The sequence below is a fragment of the Oncorhynchus mykiss genome, chromosome 15 (assembly GCF_057628025.1).
Source record: "Oncorhynchus mykiss isolate SJ-2025 chromosome 15, ASM5762802v1, whole genome shotgun sequence".
In the NCBI taxonomy this organism is placed as follows: Eukaryota; Metazoa; Chordata; class Actinopteri; order Salmoniformes; family Salmonidae; genus Oncorhynchus; species Oncorhynchus mykiss.
The window spans coordinates 70,771,018-70,789,854 of record NC_143036.1 but is presented as its reverse complement, the minus strand read 5'-3'; the positions used below and the strand labels follow the sequence as shown (position 1 = coordinate 70,789,854).

The 18,837-nt window shown below is 42.0% G+C and overlaps 3 protein-coding genes across 3 annotated transcripts; 2 read left to right on the top strand and 1 right to left on the bottom strand.

Moving 5' to 3' along the window:
* The first annotated feature begins 4,004 nt into the window (after positions 1-4,004).
* On the top strand, positions 4,005-8,108 carry LOC110490620 (mitochondrial-processing peptidase subunit beta). The gene is made up of 13 exons (XM_036945110.2): positions 4,005-4,138; positions 4,477-4,614; positions 4,703-4,789; positions 4,893-5,022; positions 5,179-5,377; positions 5,775-5,854; positions 6,060-6,172; positions 6,506-6,649; positions 6,735-6,895; positions 7,098-7,183; positions 7,330-7,418; positions 7,538-7,613; positions 7,895-8,108. The coding sequence occupies exons 1-13, from the start codon at positions 4,037-4,039 to the stop codon at positions 7,957-7,959; spliced, it is 1,470 nt and encodes a 489-aa protein (XP_036801005.2). The 5' UTR covers positions 4,005-4,036; the 3' UTR covers positions 7,960-8,108.
* On the bottom strand, positions 8,048-13,942 carry LOC110490618 (DnaJ (Hsp40) homolog, subfamily C, member 2). The gene is made up of 16 exons (XM_036945109.2): positions 13,721-13,942; positions 12,957-13,147; positions 12,376-12,451; positions 12,136-12,234; positions 11,437-11,659; positions 11,147-11,212; positions 10,656-10,747; positions 10,412-10,533; positions 10,154-10,303; positions 9,927-10,015; positions 9,763-9,832; positions 9,499-9,680; positions 9,060-9,160; positions 8,862-8,972; positions 8,483-8,637; positions 8,048-8,202 (listed from the first exon to the last, which is right to left on the bottom strand). The coding sequence occupies exons 1-16, from the start codon at positions 13,776-13,778 to the stop codon at positions 8,134-8,136; spliced, it is 1,854 nt and encodes a 617-aa protein (XP_036801004.1). The 5' UTR covers positions 13,779-13,942; the 3' UTR covers positions 8,048-8,133.
* Positions 13,943-14,133: 191 nt separating this feature from the next.
* On the top strand, positions 14,134-18,807 carry LOC110490619 (26S proteasome regulatory subunit 7). The gene is made up of 12 exons (XM_036945111.2): positions 14,134-14,347; positions 14,773-14,810; positions 15,059-15,140; positions 15,441-15,540; positions 15,688-15,819; positions 15,935-16,007; positions 16,532-16,627; positions 16,865-17,029; positions 17,294-17,381; positions 17,617-17,819; positions 18,218-18,314; positions 18,539-18,807. The coding sequence occupies exons 1-12, from the start codon at positions 14,275-14,277 to the stop codon at positions 18,694-18,696; spliced, it is 1,305 nt and encodes a 434-aa protein (XP_036801006.1). The 5' UTR covers positions 14,134-14,274; the 3' UTR covers positions 18,697-18,807.
* Positions 18,808-18,837: the final 30 nt, after the last annotated feature.

Sequence of the window (18,837 nt, the reverse complement as noted above, 5' to 3'; positions counted from 1 at the left end):
TCCATAGTGCTATTACAATTCTGCAAAGGTACTGGAGTTTGATCAGGCTGCCATCTACTGGATATCAGTAGTAAGTTCAGGATGTTCCACAGAAAGGCACTAGGTACGAGCCTGCTCTAAATTCTAGACATAGATATTTAGAATTTTAGAATATGTGCGCTTTTATGCGGGTGTATGGGTTTTCCAGCTGTTGTATTAGCTTAAAAGTGTGGGCAAATAAACTTTTTTTAGGGGTTCTTGGCAGCAGGAAGGCTAGCACTTAAGGGTATTGGGACAGTAACCAAAAGGTTGCTGGTTCAAATCCCTGAGACAACTAGGTGAAAAGTATGTCAATGTGCCCTTGAGCAAGGTACTTAGCCCTAGCTGGTCTGGATATATATATATATAAAAAATTATTTAACTAGGCAATGAGTACAAATTATTATTGACAATGACAGCCTAGAAACAGTGGGTTAACTGCACCTTGTCAGCTCAGGGATTTAATCCACCAACCTTTTGGTTACTGGCCCAATGCGCTAACCACTAGGCTACCTGCCGCCCTGCACTAGATCCCTGGAGAAGAGCACCTGCTAAATTAGAAATGTTTTACCTGTGAAGCCTATTGTTATTCTCTGAACTGTGTTATTGTTGACATGGCCAAAAAACGTAAGCATAGATTGGTAACTCTTTTTCAAATTTGGCACACAAAAACTAAAGGCCATGACTACGTTGGTCAAAAAGAATGCCACCGTTATAAGCAGTCTCACTTAAAACCTCATATCCATCGTTTGACTTAGATACTTAGAAACGTGGAATGTTGGTGTCTTTCCTCACGCTGAACACATTCGCCTCAAGGGCCCATAAGGTCCGTCAGGATAGATTTTCCTCCATGTTGGGAAAATCTTTGGGGGAAAAAAACATATTCTCATGACCCATAAGTACAATTAACACCAAATTTGGCATGTAGGCCCATGGTATATCTCGACTTAATTTTAGATAAGGGATTGGTTAAGAGATGGCTGAGTTATTGATGAATCAGGAAATCAGATTTTAAGTGTCCATTTAAATCCACTACACAATGACCTATCAACATGAAATCTTTAAGGGTCATCAAAGACATTAACAAGATGTACAGTTGAAGTCGGAAGTTTACATACACCTTAGCCAAATATATTTAAACTCAGTTTTTCACAATTCCTGACATTTAATCAGAGTAAAACATCCCTGTCTTAGGTCAGTTAGGATCACCACTTTATTTTAAGAATGTGAAATGTCAGAAAAATAGTAGAGAGAGTGATTTATTTCAGCTTTTATTTCTTTCATCACATTCCCAGTGGGTCAGAAGTTTACATTCACTCAATTAGTATTTGGTAGCATTGCCTTTAAATTGTTTAACTTAGGTCAAACGTTTCAGGTAGCCTTCCACAAGCTTCCCACAATAAGTTTGTCCCATTCCTCCTGACAGAGCTTGTGTAACAGAGTCATGTTTGTAGGCCTCCTTGCTCGCACAGGCTTTTTCAGTTCTGCCAACAAATTTTCTATAGGATTGAGGTCAGGGCTTGTGATGGCCACTCCAATACCTTGACTTTGTTGTCCTTAAGCCATTTTTCCACAACTTTGGAAGTATGCTTGGGATCATTGTCCATTTGGAAGACCAATTTGTAACCAAGCTTTAACTTCCTGACTAATGTCTTGAGATGTTGCTTAAATATATCCACATAATTTTCCTTTCTCATGATGCCATCTATTTTGTGAAGTGAACCAGTCCCTCCCGCAGCAAAGCACCCCTACAACATGATGCTGCCACCCCCATGCTTCACAGTTGGTATGATGTTCTTCATCTTGCAAGCCTCCCCCTTTTTCCTCCAAACATAACAATATTCATTATGGCCAAACAGTTATATTTTTGTTTCAACAGACCAGAGGACATTTCGCCAAAAAGTACAATCTCTGTCCCCATGCGCAGTTGCAAACCATAGTCTGGCTTTTTTATGGCAGTTTTGGAGCAGTGGCTTCTTCCTTGCTGAGCGGCCTTTCAGGTTATGTCGATATAGGACTCGTTTTTACTGTGGATATAGATACTTTTGTACCTGTTTCCTCTAGCATCTTCACAAGGTCCTTTGCTATTATTCTGTGATTCTTTTGCACTTTTCACACCAAAGTACGTTAATCTCATGGAGACAGAACGTGTCTCCTTCCTGAGCGGGATGACGACTGTGTGGTCCCCATGGTGTTTATACTTGCTTACTATTGTTTGTACAGATGAACGTGGTACCTTCAGGCATTTGGAAATTGCTCCCAAAGATGAAACTGTTTTTTTTTATGATGTCTTGGCTGATTTATTTTGATTTTCCCATGATGTCAAGCAAAGTGGCACTGAGTTTGAAGGTAGGCCTTGAAATACATCCACAGGTACACTTCCAATTGACTCAAATTATGTCAATTAGCTTATCAGAAGCTTCTAAAGCCATGACATAATTTTCTGGATTTTTCCAAGCTGTTTAAAGGCACAGGCAACTTAGTGCATGTAAACTTCTGACACACTGGAATTGTGATACAGTGAATTACAAGTGAAATAATCTGTCTGTAAACTATTGTTGGAAAAATTACTTGTGTCATGCACAAAGTAGATGTCCTAACCGACTTCCCAAAAATATAGTTTGTTAACAAGACATTTGTGGAGTGGTTGAACAACGAGTTTTAATGACTGCAACCTAAGTATATGTAAACTTCTGACTTCAACTGTACATATTGTACCATATATGCTAATGCTTAAAATCATTTATAAAATCTTCTCATGAACCATAAATCAGATTGACTTCAGATTTTGTATATATATTCTAATGAATTGCCTTAACTAATGGTGTAAGGACTTAACTGTAGTTGTATTTCAGTTTGCACATTACAATCAATACAATTCCTAAACCTTCCCAAATTCACACCACAACACAAGTAACTACTTGATGAACTACTTGATGAACTACTTGATGAACACGCTCAAAAGGATGCACAAGGAGTCAATAGCAAAACAGTTAAAACAACAATTCCAAAACCACAAATCATATTCAAACCATATTTGGTATGAGTTTAACAAAATAAGATCACTGCAATATCCCAATAGACTAACGCTGAAATATTTGACAAATCTTAACCCCAGCATAGGTACACTATATATAAACTCAATACATTAAGCAATGACTTTAAGAATGATTACCTGCATTCAAAGATAACCAACCTACAGCACTAGACTAAACTTCACTTGCATCATTCTTGTGGCACTGAGAGATAAACATGGTCATTATTTAACTAAAACAGAGAAAGCAACACCTCGCGGAACAACGCCTCTCCCCTAATTGACCTAGATAGTTTGTGTGTATGCATTGATATGTAGGCTACATGTGCCTTTTTAAAAACTATATGCAGTTTTGTCCTTGAGCTGTTCTTATCTATTCAAGTTCTGTATTATGTCATTCTGTATTATGTTTCATGTTTTGTGTGGACCCCAGGAAGAGTAGCTGCTGCTTTTGCAACAGCTAATGGGGATCCTAATAAAATACCAAATACCAAACTGATCCAATCAAATCAAATTGAATTTGTCAAATGTGCCGAATACAACAGGTGTACAGTGAAATGTTTACTTACAAGCCCTTAACCAACAATGCAGTTTTAAGAAAATACCTAATGAAAGTAATAGATAACAAATCATTAAAGAGCAGCAGTAAATAACAATAGCGGGGCTATATACGGGCGGAACCGGTAGAGTCAATATGCGGGGACACCGGTGTTGAGGTAATTGAGGTTATATGTATATGTAGGTAGAGTTATTAAAGTGACTATGTATAGATAATAACAGAGAGTAGCAGCAGTGTAGAAGTGTGTGTGTGTGGGGGTTGGGGGTGGTAATGCAAATAGTCTGGGTGGCCATTTATAGCTACATTTGTAAATGTATATTTATGAATATGACATTTTACAAATCATAATGACATGGCAAATGCTGGTGGGCGTGTTACATGCTCATTACGGCAGCTCACTGAATAATCGCACTTGCGCAATAGCCATGTCACAAATAATCAACATGGCGACGTCCTTACATCGCCTTACCTCCGCTGGGAGATATCTTGTAAAACGGAATTTATTGAAGACTAATGTCTTAACCAGGGTAAGTCTCGATATCCAGAAGGGTGACCATTTTAGCCTGTAAGCCTTGGTAGAATTATCAATAACAGATACTTAGCTAACTATAGTAGCTAATGCAGAGGGATATCCAGGCAGCATTGCCTGTGTTCTGCATGTCCTGAAGCTTTGATGAAGTCGAAAAATTCCTTCTAGTGATAATTGACTCTGCGTGTGAAATGATCATACAACTTACTTCAAACCAGTAGCATTATCTAGATATTTTTTTTATAGTCTACACTAGAATAAACTGTAATGCCCTGCCAAGTAAAACTTGCAAATGCAAGTCGCTAATAGTACTCACTTCCACCCTTCTCATTGCAGTCCATTGTTGGTTCACACAGACTATTGGCTACGCAGGCCGCCAACCAAGTGATGTTAAATGTCCCTGAAACCAAGGTTACCACCTTAGAAAATGGACTACGTGTTGCATCTGAGGATTCCGGTCTTTCGACTTGCACAGTGAGTAACAGAGATCCTCCCACTGTTAAGTACAATCTGTCTACTATATGTGTGCTGAAGTCGGATGTCATCAATTGGTGCCTTGCAGGTTGGTCTCTGGATAGATGCAGGGAGTCGTTATGAGAATGAGAGGAACAATGGCACTGCTCATTTCTTGGAACACATGGCTTTCAAGGTTAGATGACAAGTGCTACAACCACTAAAAATCGCAACCAATGTCCATGACCATATTTGTTGCCGTTTGACATGTCTGTTCATCTGTGATGTGCGTCTGGCAGGGTACAAGGAAGCGCTCCCAGCTTGACCTGGAGCTGGAGATTGAAAATATGGGGGCCCATCTGAATGCTTACACCTCGAGGGAGCAGACTGTGTATTACGCCAAAGCATTCACAAAGGACCTTCCCAGAGGTATGACCACTGACTGTAGAGATTTGCTCCACTGTCTTGTCACTGAACTGTGTGTGGCCACAGATGGATAGTGGACATTTTGCTATAAGAAATTAAGAATCTTCGGTGTGGCGGAGACCATTTCATTTATAATGCTCCCCCTCCCTTGTTCTCCAGCGGTAGAGATCCTGGCAGACATCATCCAGAACAGCACATTGGGGGGAGCAGAGATCGAGCGAGAGCGAGGGGTCATCCTCCGAGAGATGCAGGAAGTAGAGACCAACCTGCAGGAAGTGGTGTTTGATTACCTCCACGCCACAGCTTATCAAGCCACAGCGTTGGGCAGAACCATCCTGGGCCCTACGGAGAACATCAAGTAGGACTCTCGACTGCCTCAGCTGAGGCATGGGTTCATTACGGCACAGAATGGGAAATGTTTTGCAACTGAAAACAAAAAAATCTGCATTCCTTATTGGACCAGGAAGCCTAGTCCCACTCGGATACAGTCTGTTTTCTTCCGTTTTGTGCCTAATGAACATAAACCTACTCACGAGAACAATGTTACAGAATGTTAAAGAAATGTACTGTGCAGAACAGGGCATCCGGTTAACTGTATACCTTTATATCTGCGATGTTGTGAATTGCTCACTACTGACTAATACACCCCTAGACTTGGTTATTCCTGTCAACTACTTAACTGTCATCTCAGACCAGTTTGCTTCATAGAAACCACAGGGGATATGCAGTGACATTTCTGCTGTCTGTGTTTATAGAACAATAAACAGAGGAGACCTTGTTGAATACATCACGACTCACTACAAAGGACCGAGAATAGTGTTGGCTGCTGCTGGGGGTAGGTTTTCTCCTCTTAAAAGAGCACCATCCCAACATTTGTGAAAATGGCATGCTTATGTTTTGTAGTAATAAAGATGTTTCCAATGACATCAACCAATTAGTAGGCAATGCCTACACAATTGGTCAAAATCACACAATGTACACTGTCATTGACAAATAGCACAAAATATCTTCCAATGATTCTACTGTTGTCTTTTGAACAGGGGTTTCACACAATGAATTGATAGATTTGGCCAAGTACCACTTTGGGAATCTTCCTGCCAGATACAAGGGAGAGGCTCCAACTTTCCCACAATGTGACTTTACTGGAAGTGAGGTGAGATTGAAGGCCCTTAATGTTTATCTCCAACAGGCAAACTTGCTCCCCATGGGCAATTCCATGGTAAGAGTGACACTCAGATTTCACTTTAGAATGTATTTCAAACAACTATGCACAAATAAATGTGCAGATAAAAAGTTTGGTAACAAAATGGCAAACCGTCATTCTCTTACTTGAACAGTGCTTTTGTTAAATGTTCAAAGTAGTCCTTGTGCATAAAGTTGTATGGTTTGTTTAACTTTTCAGTAGTTGGTTTTTGTTTGTGAAATGAGTCACTTACTGTGGAATTTCCCCTTGTATATTGGACAATTTGATTTCATTGTTGGATAGATCCGAGTTCGTGATGACAAGATGCCCCTGGCACACATTGCCATTGCTGTGGAAGCAGTGGGCTGGTCGCACCCCGATACCATTCCCCTTATGGTGGCAAACACACTCATCGGCAACTGGGACCGCTCCTTTGGTGGGGGTGTGGTAAGTTCTCATTCATGTTCCCAGGCACCGGGACTCCTTCCAGGTCGATTCCACCTCTTACAATCTGTGTATTGACCTTTGCCAGAATCTCTCCAGCAAGCTGGCACAGATGGCATGCCAGGGCAACTTGTGCCACAGCTTCCAGTCTTTCAACACCTGTTACACCGACACAGGCCTGTGGGGACTCTACATGGTGTGTGAGCCTGGCACCATCAACGAGATGATGCACTTCGCCCAGCTGGAATGGTGAGCACAGCTGTCACCTGAGTGGGCAGTCAAACCAAGCGGACCTGGTTATGCTGGAACAGGGCTGAAAAGGACAATGTGAAGAAAATCTGACCCAGCATAGTTTGGGTCAGCACGGTAGTGTGAAAGGGGGTTGCCGCTCAGTTCATACTATGACTTCTGTCCAATAAATATGACTGACGTTTACTTTTGTTCACCTCAGGATGTCACTCTGCACTAGCGTTACTGAGAACGAAGTTGCAAGAGCCAAGAACCTCCTCAAGACAAACATGCTTTTGCATCTTGACGGTAAGGCCACGTGATTAGGGTTTGAATTACCAATGGACTTTCAGGGGTACCCACTTATCTGCAGACACATTGACATTTCAATTTATATGGGAGGTATTTAGCCAACCCTGCCAATGATCGTAAAATCAAATGGACCTTTTTTCTAGGATCCACCCCCATCTGTGAGGACATCGGCAGACAGATGCTTTGTTACAGCCGTAGGATCCCTCTGCATGAACTGGAGGCCAGAATTGATGTGAGTAAATGAATGTTTCGACCCCAAACGTAAGCTGTGATTAACATAGCAAAGACACTTGTGGACTGTGTTGGGAAATTGCAGTGTCTTTATTTTAAATATTTTTATGTCCCTCGAAGGCCATAGATGCAAAGACCATCAAGGACGTGTGTACAAAATACATCTATGACAAATCGCCTGCCATCGCAGCAGTCGGTACGTTGTGATTTCTATTGTTATTGAGAACAGATTCTGATTCATTCTGTTTACTTGCATTTCCCCCCCCCCCTCCAAATTAAGGCTATTAGGGGTCGTCAAACAAAGTTATGCAATTTCAGCTACAAATATACACACTTCATTCGTTGCCAAAACAATACATACAATATTGCACTCAGTCAAGACCTTACCTGTGCTGCTAGGGCAGAACTGATGGTTGACTACCTACAAAACTGGTGTGGTATAAAGAGCATTTAGTACATTTCCCTCCTTTTTTTCAGGACCAATTGAGCAGCTCCCAGACTACAACCGAATTCGCAGTGGGATGTACTGGATGAGAACCTGAGAATTGGCGCTCTCTTTAGATACTTAGGAAAGTTAATAACAGCGAGCAGCCAACTGTACAATATATAAACATATAAACTTTTACAGAGTTTAAGTTGTGGTTTCTTTGAATTTTATTATAAAATAAAGACCAACACAATAACGTTAAAAGAAGAACATGGGGCTCTTTGTCTTGTCATTTTCTGCTTTTACTGCCAACTTGTTCCTGGGCGGCCTTCTTGGCTTTGACCATCTCCACCAGTTCCTGTAGAGGAGAGAACTAGCTTTAGGCAGGCATTCAATCTGATCAGCAGTAGAGCCCTTTTAAAAGGTCACTTCCCATTGAGTCGACATGTGCGCTATGCAGCGGTTACCGTGAATTCGGGCTCCACAAACATTGCCTTTAAAAAAGGTGCAGACTAAACGTGATCAGATTGTATCTCGGCTTTAGAATGCTACAGCGTCGACATGTCATCTAAATTGTACATACAAACAGGGATTGAAACCACACACAGAAGGATTAACAATAACAAGGTCCAGCTTACCTTATATCTCTTCATACAGTCCTTCTTGGTACGTCCGGGCACAGCTGCAGCAATCTTCTCCCACCTCTCTGGGGTGCTGACTGGGTAGGTCTTCAAGGCCTGCTCTAGAAGCTTCTGCTCCTCAGTGGTCCAGGATGCAGTGTTGGCTTCAGCACCTGAAGCAGTGAGAATTGAAGAGGACAGTGAATGGATCACACTAGGAAACATATCCAGAAAGAACCCGTAGTCACTACTACACACCCCCCCCCCCATCCCATATTGCTTAATCAGATCCTCAAGTGTAGAAAGTATGGAGACAGTTACAAAATACTTTCAGTCATGGGTATAAATCCAGTGGGCTTTTGTGCAAGCAAAAATTACCTACTGAATGACCACTCACCGTCAAATCTCTCAGAGGGCACTGCGTTGTCCACTGTCTGGGGCACGGCTGCATGCTCTTTGTTAAACTTCTCAAAGGCCTTCTTGTTAATCTCATCTTTCTGCCCGGGTTCTGAAAAAGTGGCAAAGTTTCAAACGTGTTTTGCAGAGAATTACACTGACAAAGGCTCCTACATCTGGTGACATGACAGTTGCTCACCAAGCTTTTGTAAGTTCTTGGCTTTGTTGATAACATCTTTGGCCGTCCTTTTGATGCCACTGGTGGAGTGCAAGTTCATGTAGTTGGCAATGACTTCCCATCTACAGGATAGAAACAACGAAAGATGAATCACTTGAAAAGTAAAAGCATGAAATCTGCAAGGCCATCTACACCAGCAGTGGAATGTTACACTTCATGGACAGAACACAGCCAAGTTCATTAGGCAAACATTGCAGATAGAAATGTCATGAATATTGAACTTGTACCATTGTTCAAATGAAAAAGTGTGTTTCCTATGTCAATACAGAAATGTCATGAATAGAGTGGATTCCTTATTCTACATGTAAGAGGCAAGTTCGTTATGTATTTTTAGGCCCGTTTGTTCTACATATTTCTACTTCAACATTGTGCCCTGTTGAAAGCAGCCCTGGGAGGGTACCTGGCATTGGTTCCAGCAGGGAACAAGTTGACTGCTTTGATGAGCAGCGGGAGCTCTTCCTCATTCCAGCCCTTTCCTCCGCCCCCGCCTCCTCCGCTGGCTTGTACGGTAGTGCGGACAGCTTGCCTGGCCTGCACCTCCGCATCCTTCTCCTTTTGCAGCTGGGCATTCACCTCCTGCACCTGTACACACAAAACAATGTCAGTGGTACAGATGGAAGCTGTGTACCATATTTATACCCAGTCATCATGTGGTGCTCTCTACCTGCTTCTCCACCGCTACCTTGCCCTCCTCCTTTGAACCCAATGCCAATCCTTCATTCAGGGATTGCAGACTGGAGAAAGAAAGTGATTCCCACTGTATTGAGTTCAACTCCAGATTTGTATAAAGTATTACCAATAAGGCGAATTTCAATTAATATCCTTTACCTCACAAGCTCCAAACGGTCACAAAGTTTCTCCACATCTTCCATCATTTTCACACTATCAGATTCATTGTCACCAAAGTAATTCCAGTTCTTCAGGGGAAAACAAAACAAGAGGACAGGAAAATACTAAGATGAGTTGGGGTACCTTTAACAGCATTACAATCTTGCACACTAATCAGCAACTGTTCATTAATTCCCTGGAGAGAGGCCACCCCATTCAAGCAGCACCTTGCAAGTTGTCCTCAGTTTCTGCCTCTCTTTCTTGATGGCCTTCTTTTGGATCTCCTTCTCCTTCTTGGCCTGCTGGGCAACCAGTTTGGCCTCCTCTTCCTCCTTCTCTTTGGCCAGCCGTGCAGCATCCAGCTCTGCCTGCCGAGCCTGATACCAACACAGTCAGAAACACATTGAAGTCTACGCAGAAACAATCTGGACACAAAGGAGAGGCAAAAATAAAACAAAATGTATGTTCTAATGTGTCGGACTGACCCGCTCCTTCTCTTCCTGCTCTTTCCTCTTGGCGTCTGCTTTGGCCTTCTTCTCATTCTCCTTTCTGGCCTTCTCATCATCTTTGAATTTCTTTATCCTGGGATCAAGGCTGTAGGCCGTGTCTTTCAACAGAAACGCACCCAAACAGTGTCATTCCATGAACCCATCTGCCAGGTATTTCAGTTGAGTTAGTCATTTTCTATTGTTCATGTAAGAACAGGTATGCATGTCTAGTGGGCCTTACCAACAAGCGTCCGTAGTCTATTCATCTCTTCCTTCTTCCTGGTGGCTCTGGCTGCACGATTCTGCTTTTCAATCCATCTCCTCTCATCACGACTGAATTCAACAGATGAAAGCATACAAATAAGACACTACTGAGAATGGAAGACACAGGCAGCCTAGCGGTTAGAGCTCTGGGCCAGTAACCGAAAGGTCCCTGGTTCGAATCCCTGATCTGACTATTTGAAGAAAAAAAAAAAAAAAAGGTTGATGTGCACTTGAGCAAGGCACTTAACCCTAATTTGCTCCAGGGGGCACTGTACTATGGCTAACCCTGTAAAGCAACACATTCTACTGTACCTGGTGACAATAAAACATCTACAATACATACATATATGACAGTGCATTCCACCCACCATGTTCTGATATTACCCACCATGTTCTGATATTACCCACCATGTTCTGATATTACCCACCATGTTCTGATATTACCCACCATGTTCTGATATTACCCACCATTCTGCCTTGTCCTTTTCCTCTTCATCCAAATAAGAAAACTCTCTCCACGAGTCAAAGTTGTACCTTGATTGAGATTATGAATGGGAAACAAATTCACAATTCAAATAAATGAACAAGAAATATCAAATCATTGTGAGAAGTTGCAATACACCGCATGTCTGAAATAAGTTCCATATTCAGAATACTTTGGCTGAAAGAGCAGTAATTCCCTTGTAGTTCATAGTTTAAACTCAAAGGCATTTTCCGCACAATGGCCAATGCTGATGGCCAGTGATGGTCTTACTTACCAAACAGAATAAAAATGATCCACATCCTCAAAAGAGGAATCCATAGTGCCAAGTCTGGGAACGTGTTTTTTAGAAGACCACCGGGCATTTCTCTCAAAAACGGGAGCATACGCCTCAAAGAAGTTCTCTTTGCCTTCGCCCTTTGAAGGCACAGCGTTGTCAAAGGTAGGATCTACACTGTCAAATGCTCTTCGCTTCACAGGATCTGACAGAATCTCTATAGCTGGTATGAGATAAAAACACAAAATACTATTGTTAATAGGAGCTGAAACAGAATGTTTAGCCTCCAATGATAAGAGATAACATCTACTTTATTAGTCCACCAGATAGATATCAGTCTTTTGCATTTATCCAACACCATCCCTCCCGATATACACACACACAAACACACATTCGGCTGGAGCAGAGGGCAGCTGCAGTGCCCAATGAGCAGTTTAGGGGGTTGAGTTTGTTGCTCAAGGGAACATTGGCAGTAGGTGACACCTAAGATATTGATGCCAGCAACCTTCTGTTAAACAATACTATATTTCATACTATAATCATTGTATTTGTATACAGAGGGAGTACTGTGAGGTATAACACCTATATAAGACAGTTATCCAAAGGGACATACTTTTTTTAGGATGTGCATGTGATCCCTGCAAGATTTGAATAAACCATGACTTTGACATTGCTGACCACGTTTTTCAATGTCCTTACCTTTAGTTATACAGGTGAAGTAGTCACCGTCTCCTTCTACAATCAGCTCTCCCGCAGCTTTCCTTTTGTCAGGGTGATGCTTCAGCACCATTGCCTTGTCTGTTGAAAAACATTACACTTAATATACTGCGGTAAAACAAGCTGCTATTCTAACGAACTCTGGAAGTCATGTCAGAGAAACCTTATGGTCAACAAATATAATGTGGTTCAGAAGACAACAGCACACATGGAAATACTCACGGGCAGCTTTGATTTGTTTCTGTGTCGCCTTGTACCTCATATGAGCCAGTCCAAGGACAGCATAGTGATCTTGATTCTGAAAAGAGAAAAGCCAAAGGGGGAAGACATCCTTTACTACGTACTCCCAAAAGTAGAATTCAATACAGTGTTCCTAATGGTTCTGAAGGGAGGTCCCACTGATATAACGTCTAACTCAGTGGCAGTCGGTGCTGTTTAAGATGAGGGAGGACGATTTTAATTATGAGCATGGCCTTATTTCTATTACAGCATATTGGATGACTGTCATTCATATTCCATTCACCCAGCTCAACGTAACGTCAATAGGTGTAGGCTACTACACGATACAACAATTTTTCCCATACCCATCATGAGGTTGCTACAACAGGTCAAGAGAAGAAATAACGAAGTGACCCATTTAATACCGCCTTGCACACTTCTTGCATGCATCTAGCTGATCTAGGGTGTAATTATTAGTCCAACAGTTGCAAACGAGTGTTTCGATTGGACAAATTCAGGTATGTTTATCCCCGTTTCAGTTTAAGAAATTATTTTCAATCGGCAAAATGAATACACCTGACTACCTTCCAGTCTTTGGGGTCCAGTGTTCTCAGCAGGGGGAAATCCTCCAGCTGCAGCTCTTCATCCTCAGATTCCTCAGACAGCTCCTCCTCTTCCTCAAGCTCCTGGAAGGAGGCCGATACATTCCTGTTCCTCCTCTTCAGAAAGGCCTCGAACCACCGACCAACAGGTTCCACCTCGATCTGCACTGAGGCTGAGGGAGAGGAGGGCAACCATTATCCCCTCCATCTGGCTGCATTATCTCTCTGAGAATAACATTCTGCAACCTGCCAAACTTCAAACTTGTTATCAAAACATACATTTTGTATGAGTAAGTGTGAGCTAGGACTGTCAAATATCCTTTAATAAGTTGAGTGTTGTCCTCATTTTTTTTTTGTAAGTATCACTAAATGTCCACAAATGAACAAACAATTGCCATGGTAAGTGTTATAGCTAGCTATGTGGGGCTACAGTATATGAACAAATCTGTGCAGCATTCAAAACTAAGATTCAGCAACAGCAAACACATGCACAACATAAATTATGTCCCTCTTAGTCATTTAGCTAGTTAGCGTAACGATTTTCATAGACATTAACGTTAGCTAGCTACAATGATTATATTAACAATATGAATTAAATAACACTTCATACTAGTATGCGATAACTAGCTAACGTTAGCTGTTCTCTGATATACCGGTAGTTAACTAGCATAGTTGATTGCTAGCTAGCTACATGATAGCGAATTGTGTCAGTATCAGCAGTAATTTCACTCTCATTCAATGCTTACCAGCAATGGCATTACAGTAGACGACTGTAACATCCCCTTCTAATGCTTCTATTAGCATATTGGAAAGGTGTGCTATAACATTCAGCTGTGAAATGTATTCAGTTAAATGTTTTCTAAAGTGCTAGTATGTCGCCCGGTTTTTCAGCACACCACATGGGCCTGCTTTTACAAGTGCCTTACTGGGTAGACCTGGCTTACACTCTTATAATTCCGAAATCCCACATAAGATACCTTATATTTAGTTCCTAAATAATACTTTTAAATTTCAGAGACGATCTTCTCACAAACGACTGTTATACTAGTGTTAAGTATGTCGCTTAAATATGTTAAGAATATTCATACATTTGAACAGATATTGGTTGTATAAAATACATTGGTTGTATAAAATATTTATAAAAAACTTGGAACATTATGACAATGGTCGTCAAATAAAGGTCCGACCCCCATTTCCGGTTAATTGTGCACAGCGGAAGTAACAAACCTGCTGTGTAATCCTTGTTGTGCTGAAGCACAAAATCTTCTAGTAAAACTTTATTCACAGAATAACATTAGCAATGCCAGATTATTTGGGAGGCGATCAAAGGAAAATCAAAGATGCCAAAGAAGAGGAGGATAAACCTATCAGATGTATGTGATTATATTTTTGAGAACCACTGTTTATTAGCTAGCTTGGTCAGTACGACAGTTAGCTAGGATGGCTAATTTAAGTCATTTAATGTGAATACGTTAACAAAGCTAGCTAGTTAATAACAATATGACCTAGATAGGTACTTAACAAAAATCAAACAAGCCACGGTGATCTTTACCAGTATGGCTTAATGTCATTAGTTATCTAGCCAGGGCTAATGTTAGCTAGCCTTGACTAATGAACAATTTGCCAGTTTTGTTTTAGACACCTAAGTCACAGTGGGTTCTTTAAATTGTTATCAATTATGCCTGGATGTAAAGACAAGCTATTATAAAAATAATAATATTTGCATATTTAATAGCTACGAATTGGTTCTTCGTGAATGTTATGTAAATTCAAATTGAGATGTATTTTTGCCCTCCAGCTTTGGATGAAGGAGACATTGCCTTATTGAAAACTTATGTAAGTATGAGCTAGTTTATACCTGTACATTAATTGATTGCTATTTTACATCTTGTAGGCCTAACTATAATCATAATGACCCCTGTGATGTTGTCTAATGGTGTAGGGCAGGCCAATTCATTTTCCAGTAATTACCTATTGATTAAAGGTTGATTATCACTGATTTTGAAATGTCATTATCTGCTAGAACAACTACATAACATGCAATTCTTTGTGACTGACATCTTTGTATTGCTGGTTGTGAACAGGGCCAGAGCACTTACTCCAGACAGATTAAGCAAGTGGAAGATGACATCCAAAACCTGCTCAAGAAGATCAATGAACTAACCGGTAGGCAGCAATGTGATTATACGTAACATCCATGTGCATTATCACTCATTAAACATGTAGTGTATATTGAGTAGGGATTACATTGAGTTTTCAGGTCACAGTTGTAAATGAGAAGTTGTTCTCGACTAGCCTACCTGGTTAAATAAAGGTGAAAATAAAAAAATCTACCCTCCCACGATGCTAGAAAATATTTAGAATGTGGCTTTCTTTTCCTTAGTGATAGCAGAACATCTGTTATTTGTTGCTTTCATGTCTGACAGGTAGCGTATGTGCACTAACCTCAGCTATCTAACAATGCAGGCATTAAGGAATCGGACACTGGCCTGGCTCCCCCTGCACTTTGGGATCTGGCTGCAGACAAACAGACTCTGCAGAGCGAGCAGCCACTGCAGGTGGCAAGGTATGGCACACTTCTCAATTTACTGTATCTCACCAACATAATTTAATAGACTTAACCGTCTTAAAAAACAATGGATATTTTTTTATTAGGTTTTGTTTTCTAGTTTGAGCTAAACACCCACATGCTTGTTGTATTTTGTTGTGGCAGATGCACAAAGATCATCAATGCTGACTCTGAAGATCCAAAGTACATCATCAATGTGAAGCAGTTTGCCAAGTTTGTGGTGGACCTGAGTGACCAGGTGGCCCCCACTGACATAGAGGAGGGTATGAGAGTCGGGTAAGGATGAAGGGTGATATCTTACTCCAATAGGAATCACGTGTGCCGATGTCCAATATTGCATAGGTACAGTATTATTGTTAGATACTTAAGTATCTTGTGTTTTATATTTTAGTGTGGACAGAAACAAGTACCAGATCCACATTCCTCTGCCTCCCAAGATTGACCCCACAGTCACTATGATGCAGGTAAGACGTGACACAACCGCTTGATCTCAATTCAAGATCTGTTTCCTCACCTTCATCTGCAACGATTGGAAAAGTACTTGATGGGTGAAAACAATATGGTGGAAGCTCATCGATTAGGTTGGCTTTCACCCGGTCAGCGCTTTCAGATCAGTGCAATGAAGGCCAACATCTGTTTTGAGAAAGGGGTTTTTATTCATTAGGGCACACAGTAGCAAAACTTTTTGCAACAGAAAAAATAAATGTTTCTTCTTGTTCAAGTTCTGTGGTGTAATCATTAGCCCAAAACATTTTTGCTACTGAAACTTTTTACTGCAAACGGGAAATTCTTTGAAACAGAGTTTCTATTGGACAAATTCAGGTAGGTCCCTCCCCGTTTGGTTCCTAGTGAATACACCTCAAGTAGTGCCTCCCTGCTTGGTGCTTAATGTTTACTACCATGGCCTGAAATAAGGATGCTTGTCAAAGTATTGTAGCTACCTGAACTAACAGCAATGTCTCTCCCTGTCTCTGTTCCTGTCTACTAGGTGGAGGAGAAGCCTGATGTGACCTACAGTGACGTGGGTGGATGTAAAGAGCAGATTGAGAAGCTCAGGGAGGTGGTGGAGACCCCACTGCTCCATGTAAGTGTCTCAATTTGTCATTTATAATCACTCCACCGAATATCACAAAATATGTATAAACTATACATTTGTGACATTTTAAATGAGAAGGTATCAATAAGGCAATAAAGACATGGGCGAGTGCCCTCAGATTTCCTGCATTTGTGGCAGGGTTATTAGACATCTTGTACACTTAAAACATATTAGATCCTTTGTACCTCTGCTTATGTCTCCTCTCGTTGTCTGTTCTGCTTTCAGCCCGAGAGGTTTGTCAACCTGGGTATTGAGCCCCCGAAGGGGGTTCTGTTGTTCGGCCCACCTGGTACAGGTAAAACCCTGTGTGCCAGAGCCGTGGCCAACCGCACCGATGCCTGCTTCATCAGGGTCATCGGCTCAGAGCTGGTCCAGAAATACGTGGGAGAGGTGAGTCACATTGGTGGAGAGTGAAGTTGCCCCTAGACACTGATCTTGGGTCAGTTTAGAATTTCCCCCAATAATGGTTAGGGTCGGAGGATGGGAAGCTGATCCTAGATCTGTATCTAGGGTAAACTTCAACCCAGAGCTAGTCACAATCAAGTTGTATTTGAATAGATTTGAGAACTCAGGATGATGGAGAATTAACTCAGGAATGTGGTCCTGAATCGGTGTAAGCTTACCTTGTTCTCTGTACTTGTTTCTCTTCCTCAGGGTGCCAGAATGGTGCGGGAGCTTTTCGAGATGGCCAGAACCAAGAAGGCATGTCTCATCTTCTTCGACGAAATTGACGCTATTGGAGGTCAGCACTTAAAAAATAAAAACTTGTGTACTGATTTAAATGCAAGACAACTCTATAAAAGAACACATTTATGCATTTCACAAGAAGTGGTAGTAAGTAGCCTTGTCTGAGCCAGAACAACCCATAGGGCAGGAGGCAGCTTGACGTGCACAGGGTGCTCATCTTGTCACCAGAAATAGTAGCCCTGTCTGTGGTTGTGCCTCGACTTCCATATGGGTTGTGTCTTGTCTTGTAGGGGCCCGTTTTGATGATGGTGCCGGTGGGGACAATGAGGTCCAGAGGACCATGCTGGAGCTCATCAACCAGCTGGACGGCTTCGACCCCAGGGGGAACATCAAGGTCCTGATGGCCACCAACCGGCCCGACACCCTGGACCCCGCCCTCATGAGGCCCGGGCGACTGGACAGGAAGATTGAGTTCAGCCTGCCAGACCTGGAGGTTAATACCATGTCTGATTAGAACGGGAGTAACTCTGACCTCTGACTCCAGTCCCTAATGGCACCCTATTCCCTTTGGATCCTGGTCTAAAGTAGTGCACTATATTAGGGAACAGGGTGCCATTTGGCTGGTCAAAAGTAGTGCGCTATATTAGGGAAGAGGGTTCCATTTGGCTGGTCAAAAGTAGTGCACTATATTAGGGAACAGGGTGCCATTTGGAACGTAGCCTGACTCCTTCCTGACTTGGTGAATATGCAGAGGAATAGCTTAGGTGGTAATAAAAAATGCATGAGTAGCGAATGAAGTTAGCTGCCAACAATTATTCCTACTGGATGAATAGTGAAGATATGAATGTAGAGTGGCCTGGCAGTGTGGTAAAGAATGAGGTGTTGTTTCAGGGTCGTACTCACATCTTCAAGATCCATGCCCGCTCCATGAGCGTGGAGAGAGACATCCGCTTCGAGCTGCTGGCTCGTCTCTGTCCCAACAGCACAGGTAAGATGACCCAACACCGTGTTGTTCCGGTGATGCGACACAAGGGGGCACCACTATTTTTAGTAACTGACATGTATAAAGGCTGTGTTGGAATTCTCTACCCTGCACTCTCTACTGCAGCCCAATGACTGGCTCCAACCATGTAGCCCACACCCTGTTAAGACATATTTGGGATGCAAGGTAGTCAATCTGAAACAATCACACCGTTTGTTTTGTCCTATCAGGTGCCGAGATTCGCAGCGTGTGCACGGAGGCGGGTATGTTCGCCATCCGCGCCCGCCGGAAGATCGCCACTGAGAAGGACTTCCTGGAGGCGGTCAACAAGGTCATCAAGTCCTACGCCAAGTTCAGCGCCACCCCAAGATACATGACCTACAACTAAACAGCGCCGTCTGCACCTGGGGTTGTTTCCCAAGAGGCTGGGGAGGAGAGTCGATGCTCATTTTCTGTCATTAAACATTACCTACACAATTAAAGTTTATTCCAGTTTGGACATTTTCTAGTTTTCATTCAATTACACATT

Coding starts and splice junctions, on each gene's coding strand:
- LOC110490618 (XM_036945109.2), bottom strand. CDS start 13,778: ATGCTAATAGAAGCATTAGAAGGGGATGTTACAGTCGTCTACTGTAAT. Junction 10,748..11,146: donor GAAAAGGACAAGGCAGAATG/GTGGGTAATATC, acceptor TGTTGAATTCAG/TCGTGATGAGAGGAGATGGA. Junction 10,534..10,655: donor TAGACTACGGACGCTTGTTG/GTAAGGCCCACT, acceptor TTCTGTTGAAAG/ACACGGCCTACAGCCTTGAT.
- LOC110490619 (XM_036945111.2), top strand. CDS start 14,275: ATGCCAGATTATTTGGGAGGCGATCAAAGGAAAATCAAAGATGCCAAA. Junction 17,030..17,293: donor TCCAGAAATACGTGGGAGAG/GTGAGTCACATT, acceptor TCTCTTCCTCAG/GGTGCCAGAATGGTGCGGGA. Junction 17,382..17,616: donor CGAAATTGACGCTATTGGAG/GTCAGCACTTAA, acceptor CTTGTCTTGTAG/GGGCCCGTTTTGATGATGGT.
- LOC110490620 (XM_036945110.2), top strand. CDS start 4,037: ATGTCACAAATAATCAACATGGCGACGTCCTTACATCGCCTTACCTCC. Junction 5,023..5,178: donor CACAAAGGACCTTCCCAGAG/GTATGACCACTG, acceptor CTTGTTCTCCAG/CGGTAGAGATCCTGGCAGAC. Junction 6,173..6,505: donor GTGACTTTACTGGAAGTGAG/GTGAGATTGAAG, acceptor ATTGTTGGATAG/ATCCGAGTTCGTGATGACAA.